General features: G+C 39.8%; 1 protein-coding gene across 9 annotated transcripts in view; it reads left to right on the top strand.

Annotated features, from left to right (window-relative positions):
- Positions 1 to 13,041, top strand: part of dscama (Down syndrome cell adhesion molecule a) — a 58,172-nt gene that overhangs the window by 8,800 nt on the left and 36,331 nt on the right. For all 9 annotated transcript variants that reach the window (XM_077592469.1, XM_077592468.1, XM_077592466.1 and 6 more), the window contains 2 exons: positions 2,626 to 2,943; positions 3,336 to 3,485. In XM_077592469.1, the coding sequence (XP_077448595.1) occupies positions 2,626 to 2,943; positions 3,336 to 3,485 (468 nt within the window). The remainder of the gene's footprint in view (positions 1 to 2,625; positions 2,944 to 3,335; positions 3,486 to 13,041) is intronic.

Genomic DNA, 13,041 nt, shown 5'->3' with positions numbered 1-13,041 from the left:
GGATCTAACATTTGCTACCAATTTTAAAGGTTTCTAATCAGTAAATGAAAATTGTCTGAGAAAAAACGGCACCTTTTGATGTTTGCACGCGCCTGTCAACCTAAGGCACGTCAGGTTCCGTGTTCTACGACATGAACGCTCATCCCCCAACATCTTTACGACACACCCGTGTGCACTCTCCTTGACCAAAGGGTGTCTGGTGCCCTTGAGCAGCAAATATGATTGGAGGACTGCTTTGGTTTGAAGCAACAATGCACATACTGCTCTTCAGGGTGGCTCAAACCACAACTGTACACACCTGACTATTTGGATATTGATCAGAAAATAATCCAATTTAACTTCTATGGACAGTTATTGACATCCGATTCAGTTAAATTGTAAAGGCTAGCATTGAGTGATCCCATTGACGGCAATCGGCGTCCAATCCAGTATGACTGGGAAGGGTGACAGCCATCGAATGATCAAGCACAGTGAAAGGAACAAAGGCTTGGGATGAAGAAAGACATTTTGGAAGTCCGCGGGATGCGCGCACTTTAAAGGAGGCTGTGAGAGACACCTAAGGAGAAGCTGGCTTTGACCTCCGCCATGGCGTTCTGTCTTTCTCCTTTAAAAGTGGTCTGTGTGACTGTCTGAGTGCTTTTCAGCTTTTCCGCCTCCCCACTCAACTCTTTCCTGCGCTATTTCTTTGGCATTGCACTGAAAAATAAATGTAGTGGTACTGTATCTATCCGAAGCATCGCCATGTTAAAGGCTCGTGTGTCCATCAAGCTTTCTCATCTGAAGAAATCAACCACCCAGAAATGGGTGGTCCTCTCAATATTTGATGAGTTGCCCCATGAAAGACCAAGACAAAAGCAGTTATACAGCTTCCTTGTTCAGATAGCTTTTCAAATGTATACTAACCAGAGGCTGGATGATGGCGGTTTCGGAATATCAACTCTCAACTCAGTTTAAATCTTTTTTGTAGTATATTAACTAGCTCAACGCCAATTTCAGTAGAGATTGCAATGAAAACGCATATGCAAATGAGCATCGTGTCGTTACTTGGATATCAACAATTCTTTGCAGAATTCGAGCCCGCTTATATGAAACGTGTAACCCCACTGCGCTGAAATATGGATCATTTTAGATCAAACTAGATTGAAAAATGTATCATCAAATTCGAATATGGCGAGAATGTAAGTCCAAAAAGTCTTCATGTAGTAGTTTGTGATCTTTCAGTATCTGAGCTATCCCCTTAATGATATGTGTCATGACTTTGTTGTGTGTCTTTTTTTGTCGTTCTTGTACTTAAGCTCTCCCAATATGTTAGCTGTCAACAAATATCCCAATTTGCTATTCAACACCCAAGGACAGGCCCTTTGAGTACTGCATGTGTGAAGTGAATGCAGCCAGAAATGTGCCGAGACACGTGTTCACCACAGTGTTTGTTTGTCGTAACAGGTTGAGCGACCGGTGGGTGGAAGTGGCCTGTGACTTGAGTGTGCTCATTAGGAATTTATGAAGCGCTAAAATGTTTGGTCTCAAGGGAGAAGGGATTGGCAGCTGTCGCATGGGCAGCCAGATGTCAACGCACAAGAGAGCCTCATAAACACAACATGTACTGTAGTATGTTCGGGGTCATGTTATTGCAATCATCCTTTTGGCATTATTTTACATGCATATCATCACTGGGGAATTTCATTGTGTAGTTTGTAAATCACTTAGACAGTTAAGTTGGTTTGTTTGATGTCGACAGTGACAGACTGTTTCATTCATCTTGTAAAATATTGAAAAGGGGTGATGGATTCATTTTCTTCCATGATTAATTCTGCAACAAAATGGGAGTTTCAGAGGCCTTTTTGCCTTAATGATATAATTTCATTTTTGACGTTATTAGTTATTTAAGTTAATTATCATAATCAGATGGATTTCACTTTTTTTAGTAAGGTTGTAAAATGGTTTAAACTTTAAAGCAATTCCAAGGCATTGAATTTGGATAGGCATTTTATGGTAGTTTAAGTCAAAAAGTTGGAATAAAATACATATGTACTTTTGCCCTACTGTACAGGAAAGCTTTTTTTCGCTGTAGAGTAGACAAACGGCAATTCACGCAAACATTCAGACCCATCGTTAATTAAAATTGATAAGCCAACCTGTATTATTTTTGTGGGAATAAGCCACAGCAACTTGTGAAAATCCACAAATATCATATATGAGGATCTTTGCTTTACAAAGCATCGTAATAATGATTTATACACAGGATGGCCTTCATCAATTTACTGCGTATTTACCGGATATGCAATTTACAGATATACCGTGTGCAGTTCTTTTGTGTGGAAAGGTGCCTTTTGTGCTAGAGGTCTGGCATTTTTTTTCTCATTTATTTACGATCCAGTGTGCTTATGGCCCAACCCTGCTGCGGTGGATCTCTTTAGGTATGCTCACACGAGCTTCTTCCACTGCAGCGGCCAGCATGGGAATAATAAAAGAAAATAAGCAGGCTAGCAAAACAACTCGCAATAAGAACTGTTCTCCTCTCTTTTGGAATTGTATCTAATCCTGAATGCTGTTCAAAGTTATCCTTGGAAGGGAATTTGCTAACCTATTTTTTTTCCTTTCCATTCCATGTGGTCTTTCTGGCAGTTTTCTGTGAAGATCTACGTTCCAGCTTATATTTTGTCAATGCATCTGTGCAAGAGGTAGTGTTCGCCAGCACCACAGGGACGTCGGTGCCCTGCCCCGCAGCAGGCGTGCCACCGGTCTCACTGCGCTGGTACCTGGCCACTGGCGAGGAGATCTATGACGTGCCAGGGATCCGCCATGTGCACTCCAATGGCACCCTTCAGATCTTCCACATCCCCCCATCCAGTTTCAGCAAACTCATTCACGACAACACCTACTATTGCACAGCGGAGAACCCCTCAGGGAGAATCAGGAGCCAAGATGTCCACATTAAGGCCGGTCAGTATCCCTGCACTTCAATGTCGACTCTGCTCCAATAACATTTATCAACAGAAATTCCACTTGAATTCAACCCTGAAGCGGAGGTCCAAGCACATAATACTCTTGACTTCTGGGTCCTTCTAGGGGGCTGTTTACTTCAAATGCTAAATAATCCTCATAAAAAATACTAAAACACAAATTATATTAAATTCTGGTGACCACTAATAGTCATCGTAAGCATATTTTGAATCTGAGTTATTATTGTGGACAGTATTATCTTACTATTAGCTTGCAATGATGAAAATAGTTGTAAATCGCTTGATACGCTGCATTTGACATCATGGAACTGATTTTTTTATTTTTTGGAATGCGACAGTATATTAAAATATCTCATTTTTTTCCCCTCCCAGTCCTACGGGAACCCTACACTGTTCGGGTGGAGGACCAGAAAGCTATGAGAGGCAATGTGGCCGTCTTCAAGTGCATTATCCCCGCCTCCGTGGAGGCTTACATCTCCGTTGTGTCATGGGAAAAAGACACAATGTCAATTAACGCCGAAAGTAAGTCAAATTTCTTCACAACAGCAATTCTCCATCTCTGAGTGCAAATTCTGCCCTGGTGTCGTAGTTCTACAGACAAAAATCAGTCCTCGGGTTGTGACGCCAGAGATGCGCATTATCTCAGTTCGGCGCAAACCTTCAAAAAACGAGGACTAGTTTGGACTGAAATGACGAGCCGGGTGGCGTCCATGTCTGTGTTTGAAAGTCTGTCTGACCTAATGTCAGCGAGGCCTTGGTAAAGTTCCTCTGCCAGCCTTCCACGAGCACACGTCCGTGTCACTTAGTCTCAGTGTATTGACCCATTTCTCTGGCTTGATAGCAAGCACGGCGGCACTCCGATCATTCAAATCACTTAAATGGAACACTCGCCTATGTGATTGTTTCCCAACCCTGGGGGGCAAATTCACTTTATGTGGGGCATTTAGCAAACTCAATAGACATGAGTTAATGCCATTTTGCCTTTAGATGGAGGGCAAATGCTTTTGAGGGACTTTTTGTTGTTGTGGCGGTTTTGCCAATCGTCCTCGGGGGCAAATTCGGACGGGGTGAAATCTATAGCACTCTCATAATTGTTCATAAATAGATTTTTAGTATCATGTTTCCGATGCGGGGTTAGAGGAGGGTTCTGTTGCTGGTGAACTAGCAAACTTGACTGGATGTTTGATTGCACTGCATTGAACCATTTTAGAATGTTACACGTACATATTTGTATGACAGGTAAGGAATGAACAATGTGCCCCAAGTCAAAACAAAGCCTTTATTAAACAAACAAAAAAAGAAACTCGTCACATCTGTAGCCATCAGCCATGTAAACGATGTCAGAAAAATAATTCAGCCAGCAATCTCCGTGCTAAATAATGGATGACGGAAGCCTATGAATCCAAGAGCAAATGGTTTTTATTCGCGTCTCACTGCATGCATGCCACCATTCTCATCCAATTGTAGTGCGCACACATTTTAAGTGCACTTGTGTGTTTTTTCGTTTTTTCTTTTGGATCCACGTCTGTCTACACAGTATCTAAAGTCCCAGCACAAACATCTGCCAACTGTTCACTTTAATTTCCCACCTTACTAAAAAAAAAGTAAGATTAATACAGCAAGAGAAATAAGAACATTTTTGACATATTACTTTTCTCTCCTGGCCATGAATAATTAATTTGGCCTTTGGAAAATGTAGCACAATGTGCCTATAGTCTCTATGGCGACTGCCCATGTGGAGGGGCTACAAGGTTCTTTATTGTCATTGTAAACAACACATATTACATTAGGGTGAGACAGGTTAGGCTGCCAGCCGAATCGCCATTACGGCGCTTCAGAAACAGAGTGAAAATGAAGACTTACCTAACCACCAACAAGACTAGTCCCCATAATAAAATAATCCTAAATATAGTACATATCTATGTTATCGAAGGTCCCTAATAAAACACTTGCATTAGACATTTGTAAGCCGTAAACCAAACATACAAAGGAAGACAGCAATCTCTACTACGAGATAGCACTAGCAATTCATGTTGCCGAAACAATTTTTACTGGATGACTACTTTTGAACTAATGATATACGTAATAGTGGTTGAGATACATTTGGCAGTCTTTCCAATGTTCCGAAAATATAGGTATCGGCAAAACAAAACATCTGTATTGGGACATCCCTAGTTCAATAGTGACAATGTCATGAAAGTCCTAAAAGGACATTCTTTCCCAGTCAGCAGATTCAAAGAAATGAAGCGTGTTTGGAACAAACAACATTCACACCTTTATTTAAAAAGATCCCAAGACGTTAGTTTGGATGGGCGGACTAACAGGTTGTGTTCTTTGGGGACACGTTGTTGTGGAAAGAAGCCTGCCACCGCAGGCTTGGTAGGCTTGGCCATTCCCCAGGTAGAGTCTGTGCTGCAGTCACTGAGGAGGCCTTGTAGTCGTTTGCCTGACGCTCCCTGCTCTGCATTCAGGAGCCGTCGGGCCAAGAGGGGTCCGACCCCCGCGACGCCACTGCACACAAATCACTTTCTTTTCATGCGCCGCACGTGCTGAGCATCGGAGCCATCGCATTCTCTGTTCTCAGCCTTCTTCTTTTTTGAGCATTAACTCATTGGTTGCCATTGGCGCTGATAATTCATTTTGACAGGGAGGCCTGGAAGTGATGCCAATTATCCAATACCAACGTTCCCAGTTAAAATAAATATACTGTCTACCATTTTCAATGGCAGCGAAGGAGTCAATGGCTACAAGCAACAAATTAAACCAAAGGTCATATGTAAAAATACATATGCAGTACTATACATTATATTTACACTAATGAAACAAACTGCACAACAGCGACAGTATAAAAATCATAATCAAGAGAGCTCAATTGATCGCATTATGTCTTCTAAAAATATATATAATACAGAACTATATTGTATTTTGTAAAATATAACAACTTTAGTGCATTTAAAAATGAACAACTAGATTAAACTGAAGTTAACTATGGACTGCATATAATTAATCTTGCAGCAACAGAATGTAAGCTTCTTTAGTGTGCCATATTCAATGATATTTTCATCATTTGCTTCGGGCCAATAAAAACCCAGCATCCCGCAGGCCGTCCTCTGGACACCCCTGATTTAAAGTACTATAACAATTGCGGTGATTGCGTCCAGCCTTGCATCTCTCCCACTATTGAAATGGCCCTTTATTTTAAGAAATCTGCAGAGTAATTGCCTCTATTGATGCAGTGCAACCTTGAACTAGGTTGTGGGCGGCTAATGGTTTGCCTGGTTGCTGCGTGATGGGTGTAGCCAGAAGACTGGGAGACCCAGCCTCCCTCTTATTTTCCTCCCTACCTCTCCTTGCCGACAGGCAGCGTTGGAGCCGTGACATGTGAGATGGAGTCCTTTTTTTCACTCTCTCTCTCTCTCCACCATTCGTCATTCTGTCTGCCAGTGATTGGCTCGGCTATTGTTATTCACACAGAAAAATGGGTCATGTGGACTGTGGAGAATGTGTGTTTACATGGGCAGACATCACCAAATAAGTATACCTTTTAGGCTTGTCTTGTACAGCAGGACAAAGTTGAAATTCAGTATAAAGCAGCAAAACATTAAGCATCTTGATTTTAGCAGTATATGTTGAGCAGTGGTTCCTCTGAGCCAGTGGCTGGGCCGGCTTAGCTATATAAATAGAAGGATGCAGTGAAGGAAGAAAAAAAAAAGAATGGGGAGGAAAATCAATATCTTTGTGCATTAATCTAACTGCAGTTGCAACAAAGCATCATGGGAAAATTACAAGTAGATACTATTGGGCGGGGCAGCATGCAGACTCCCTGGTTCGCTTTAACTGTAAGGAATTAAGTGACTTTAACGCTTTTGTGTTTCATTTGTTATACTGATTAATTTTGCTTTAAATGAAATTTCCTTTTTTTGTTCAATTTTATCAGTTTTTGTACTATACCAAGTCATACGGTGCGTGATTAGATGCCGCAAAAATGATCTCACTACCTTTTTATGTTACTCTTTGCTCTCCAATAAGCACAATTGGTTCTTGATTAAATTCTGGGGGGCAAAGACTAATTAGGGAAGGGGGAGACGTGCGCACACATGCGTGTGGTTAAATACGAGCTGCAGGAGGAGGTGGCTCAAAAAAGAGGTACTAAAGACTGCCTAATCTTTGATAAACAGTGAGGTCCCCTTTGTGCCCCTGCCGTTTGGCATATTGCTCAACATCGTTTGGGGGTGACGAAAGCTCCTGCCTCTGGACTTGGACACGTGCCAGGTCATCTGTGGCATCCTGCCAAGATACAGATTAGCAATAAAATTGTATTTTAATTGCGCATAGACTGAGCAGATTTGGGAAAAGATGTGATCAGTACAGCCGAACAATGCTTGATTTTTTTTTTCTTCCCCCCCAATAACTTTGTCGTTGCTAGCCAAAAAATAGAGACACCTCAGCTTTACAGGCTGACACTTAATAATAATAATAATAATAATACATATCTAGTTGAGTAAAAGGTGATTGGTTTGAAAAATATTTTTGACTTGCTTTGAAAACAAGCTATGATAAGATGTGCTCCTATCAAATATGTCCAACAATGCAGTTGATTTGAAACAGTTATTTGACATATTTTTGGAATTGATGTAGCGGGGCTGAGAAAATGATATTTATTGACAATTATTATAAAGCACACAAGTGTCATCTAAATAAGCATTCCCCAATGTTCAAGTGTTAATTGCTGAAGGCCAATTGCCTGAATTTAGTAACATGACAAAACAGACAAAACGTGAGTTTACAGAAATTACAAATAAAATTGAGGCATAGTTGGATGAAAGTGTCAAAGTGAATGACATGAATAGGAAAGGAATTTTGTGATTCCATATTGACCCCTTAAAGGGCAAGCAACTATTTTTGGTCATTTAATAACCTATGGCGTCCACATGCGTTAACATAGAAAGGACTTTAAAAAAATTCCTTCTTTTTTAATTAAAAATAAGTAAATATTTTAAATAAATAAAGCGAATGCTTGCATTTTTATCCAGTTTATTCACACTGTTTCAAAGTAAGATTTTTAAAATCATAAACAAACACAAAAAAGGTTTTAAAAATAAATAAATATACAAAAAAAAATGTACTATTTAAAGAGTGCCCTATCATGGGTTAAGCTCAACCTGAAATATGACAAACAAACATTTTGTGGCCATTTTTACAGATATTCAAGCAAGTCAGTGATGAAAAAAATGACTTAAAAATATGCATGATTACTGTCAACATCAATAACTACTACTTATTTGTGTCTCTTGACACTCATCAACTCAAATGCAGACCATTTGAAAATCATTTCCTGTCAATTTCTCCTGACGTTCGAGCAACTCATTTTGTTCAGTGACGAAAATGCAGACTTTAAAATACACATGATTACTGTGAGCAAAAAAAAAAAAATATTCTGACCAAAAAAACAAGGAGTCATCCTTCTCATCACTTTTCCGTCTGGTCCACGTTGAAACTAGCCTGGGCGCGACGCCAGAAGACTTCTTGGTAGGAGAGAGGGGGAAGAAAAACCAAATGTTGATGTGCATATAAACGTGTGTAATAGGAGGGGCGAGAGGAGGTGGATATCTCTGTGCACGTCTTGTGTAGGAGGAAGAAAAAAAGAGGGAGAGGGTGAGGAAGGGGGGCATTGGCTGTGAATGCTGGCTCTTATCGCGTGCGTGCAGCTGCCGCAACGTCTTTGACAGACAGAGGGGCCGTCCATGCATGCCACTCACTCTGCTTATTCACGGCCTTCTTCCCTATCTATACCCCCTTCTCTTTTTCCAGCCCTGTCTGTGTCGCAATCTCCGTTAAGGAAGCGAGCGATTGAAAGAAAGAGGAGCTAAAAAACATGACTTGAGCGTTAATGCCATCTCATGACGCCCAGGGTTTCACATCCTCGTAATGATTCTGAAAGCAAAGGACAGGCAAGAAATTAAATGTCACTGGACATCATCATGTCATGCTGGTAGATGTGTGATTTTTTTGGGGGTGTTTGTCATTGTTGACACTGATGTGAAGGGGTCTATAAGTACATGTAGAAACACTCAGCAGGCCTCAAATTAGACGCGTATGATTCATTGGTGTTTAAAATGTTCATTCTGTTGTACCTTCCTTCACTTGAACTGCTGTGTTTATTGAATTAGAATTAGAATTGAAATACACATGAACTCTCGTCCTGCCTCATTTTGCACACTGCCCAGACAGCCATATTGCCCCCTCCACCCCCAACATATGAACATAAGAATATATTATATTGATGCTATTTCTCAAATACACGGTTAAATACTAACGCAAGTCTTCTTTCATATAATATAATTTTAGGAAAAACACTCATTTTTAAGCAATAGAAGAGTACATATGCGCCATCTATTGAAAATGCACAAAGCCTGAACCCCCAAATTAAAATAATGAACATAATCTGAATTCAATGACTGTACTAAATTGTTTTAGATGTTTTTCGCCCTTTTTACCCTTGGCGTTAGGTTCTGACGGATTGGATTGAAGCTAAAACTTTTCTGGCCGACTCTGACGCGTAATCATCAACGGCATCATTAAAAAAAAATGTAACAATGAGAAAAAAAAAACTGATGCAGTGACACTTCTAAGTGACCAATTCTGGCACAGAGCAGATCTACAAGATAGACAATCTAGACAACTAATATATGTAATTTTTAGGGCACCCTCTGCTAGATTGCGCGCTGGGCAGTCACCCACATAACCCATAGCAAAAAAACGGCCATCGTGAACTTTTGGGACAGCCGGAGACTTTATCTCTGATACACGAGTTCATTGATATCTGGTCAAAAGTTGGAATAATAAATCGGATGCTCGTAGCAGGACAAAAGGCTCCTCATGCAATTGTAATTTCAAGGCAAGCTGCCATGGGAAATAACTATGATAGATGGACATCTCCAGCAGAGAGGAAAGGGACGCCATTTTCCCCAAGCAGTGAATGCTGCATTCAGAGTGTATTCTGGGGTCGGTAACTCCCTCCCGCGTCTTTACACAGGTGCCTTGTCACGCGGACTCATTGATATGTAACGTGAGAAATGAGGAACGATAAACCAACCCAAAGCTGGAAATTTGGCAGTTTCACTATATTCCATCGGCCTATTTTTCAATGATCATTTAAATTGATTGTGGAGAAAAAAAAATAAGGCCAATGCTCAAATAGATAAATAAATATCTGTTATTTATTTAAAATCATTAACATAATCACAACCTTAAAGGCATTTAGCAAAATAGCTGTCTTTAAAATCACAAATGACTTCTTTTTGAAATTATTTTAAACGATATACAGTACACGCAATGTATTTCTACTTTGCATAATCCATGCCTAAACCAGGGTCTATGGTATCGAAATATCTTTGTTGAAAGAAATTCTTCCTTAAATGAAGATAAAAAATATTTTTGATACCCTTGTAAAGGCAATTAGCAAAATATCTGTCTTTAGATTCCCAAACGACTGCTATTTGATATCATTTTAAAACGAAACTCACTACAAGCAATGTATTTATATGTGGTATGTGTACTTTGCATAATCCATGGATCTATCATATGGAATTATCTTTGCTTAGAAAAAAAAACAAAAATCTTCCTGAAATGAAGATCAAATATCCCACGAATTAAAGTCAAAATGCCGGATAATATTTCTATTTAAAGCACAGAAATAAACGCGATAAGGCATTATACATGGAAGTAGAAAGGAGCTGATGCTGGCGTACACTAAATAGTCATGTTGTTGCTGAGGGCCCGAGTTGATGCTGCCTGCTCTTCATGATTGGCTGCAACTCGCTATGACTCGTCCTCCACTAGGCCAATACATTTCGCTTATTCTCTGTCCCTTTTCTTCCTCACTCCTTTTCCCTCCACCCTAAGTAAATTGCCTGGAGAAATTGAACAAAAAAAAAATTAGAGAATGGGAGGAAGCCTTTCATCTGTTTGAGAAGCTCATATTAGCTGTGGTGGCAAGATAAGCTCTTCTCACGGCAGCAGTTAAGCTCGCTGAATTTTATCCACTTTCTTCTCTTTTTTTTCCACTTGAGTTTGTTTTTTTAACGGAATGTGTGCTTACTCTTTGGAGGTTTTATTTGGTGTCAAGTAAAAGAAAAAATGAGTTCAACTTGTTTTGTTTGATTAGTTTAGCCGATAATAAATAGTGTTTCTGTTTTATTTTATTGTTGTTTTTCATTTAGCAGATTTTATGTTTATGGAATCAGGTCATTAAACAGCAAATTGATGCATTGGAGTTTAAATTAATAATAAGTCAAGCAAACATTGTGAAAAATAGAGAAATTATTTGCTAAAAGTAGTCATATTTATACTATTATACCTCCCAACATTATGTTGACATTAGCATTTTAACAGGAATAAAGAATTATGAAATAAATAAATCATGTTTACTTCTCCCATTTAGCACGATTTAGCCATCTAAAGTCTGCATTTGTTTTAAAATGTATTTGTTTTCATGTTTAAGTATTAAATCATAAGCTAGAGACAGACATTCATTCCATTTTAACTGGGAGAACTGGCAGAAATCATTCCAAACATGATCACTTTCTATAGCAGTTACACAGTTAAGATAAAAAGTAACAAAATAATCCATAAAAACTATTTTCTTGGCCATTTGATATTTATGTACCTCAGTTTTTTTTTTCAGGACCTTTCAGTTTAAGACCCCCTCTGACATTCTCGGTCATCCATGGTGTTTTGAGCATCGCATTTTACTGCACTTGTCGAGGAAAATAACACATTCTGCTTAGGCTCAGGCTTTGCCCGTTCTTGGGCTTGATTACATTGTGTCTTCAACTTTGTGATCCTTTCAGCTTCCAAACCAAGGGTTTATCTTAATCTGCTGTCGCCCACAAGGGTGGGGCCTAAAGAAGACCTGGAGGGTCACCTAAGAAGAAAAAAAAGATTACTGGAAATGCTATCAAATACACAATTTATTTCAATTCAAACAATGGAGCATTATATTGGAAATTGAATTTCTTATATTGCTTGCCAATAGGTGAACTGATGCCTGCACCCTAGAACTAATACATTGGTGTTTTTTGTACAAATGAAAGGTCAAAAAGTATTTTAGTCGTGGAAGACGAGTCATTGAAGTCACGCTTCTTTGGCATCAGTACAGAGTCATTCACTTTTGCAGCCAACATGAAATTACGCAGCAGGCTAACTCTTGCCCAAGGGCTTTACGTTTGACATATTTTCGAAAGCCTGTTTTCCAACATGTTGACCCAGTGATCCGCGTGTTTGCCTCACAGTTTCGGGGTTCTAAATTGAAATCCTCGAAAGCGTTCATGCTTGCTTTTCAAATACCAGTCGTCTTTGTAAGTGGTCGCAGTCTGTCATCGCTGGGGGGTCGGGATACTTTTGATTTAGTCCATAAATCCTGCTATCTTGAGATCTACAGACAGACACAACGAGCACTCCTACCAGCGTGATTATAAAAGACATATGTCCAGACAGGATGGCCTAATCCCCGACACCCCCCATGCGGCACATGTATTCAAACACAATCCAGCTAGCCCCCCCTTACTACCCTTAACATATGGAGATGAGAGGAATTAGTGCAGTAGCGAGGAAGGAAAAAAAGCAGCCCGTTTAGATCACACTTTTTTCTGTTCTTGGGAGGTCTGTGAATTTCTCTTTGATTACCATATTTTTCGGACCATAAATCGCACTCTTCATAGTTTGGCTAACTAATACTCAAGTGTGACTTGTTTTTTTTTCTTTCTGTTTTTGGGGGGGCTATATTCATCTGAAAACCTGCTACGGAAACTGATACCTATTTACTTGAACGTAGTTTAGTTCTTGCTTTCTGAAAAATTAACTTCTACCCTGGTGCCACGCCTTTTCTATATTTTCTTTCCTCCTTAGTATTGCATATTGTTTTGCTGGTGTGATTTATAATCTCCAAGATTTTGTACTGGAAGAAGAATGTTCTGCAGTCCACAGCTTGTGTTCTAATTCTTTACGAGAGGAACTGGGTCCAACCAGTGGTACATAGTTCACCCAAGAAGCCAAAACTTTACCACGCCAGGCTCCC

The sequence above is a fragment of the Stigmatopora argus genome, chromosome 22 (genome assembly GCF_051989625.1).
Source record: "Stigmatopora argus isolate UIUO_Sarg chromosome 22, RoL_Sarg_1.0, whole genome shotgun sequence".
In the NCBI taxonomy this organism is placed as follows: Eukaryota; Metazoa; Chordata; class Actinopteri; order Syngnathiformes; family Syngnathidae; genus Stigmatopora; species Stigmatopora argus.
Note: the sequence above shows the minus strand (reverse complement) of the source record. Positions and strands in the feature narration are given on the sequence as shown.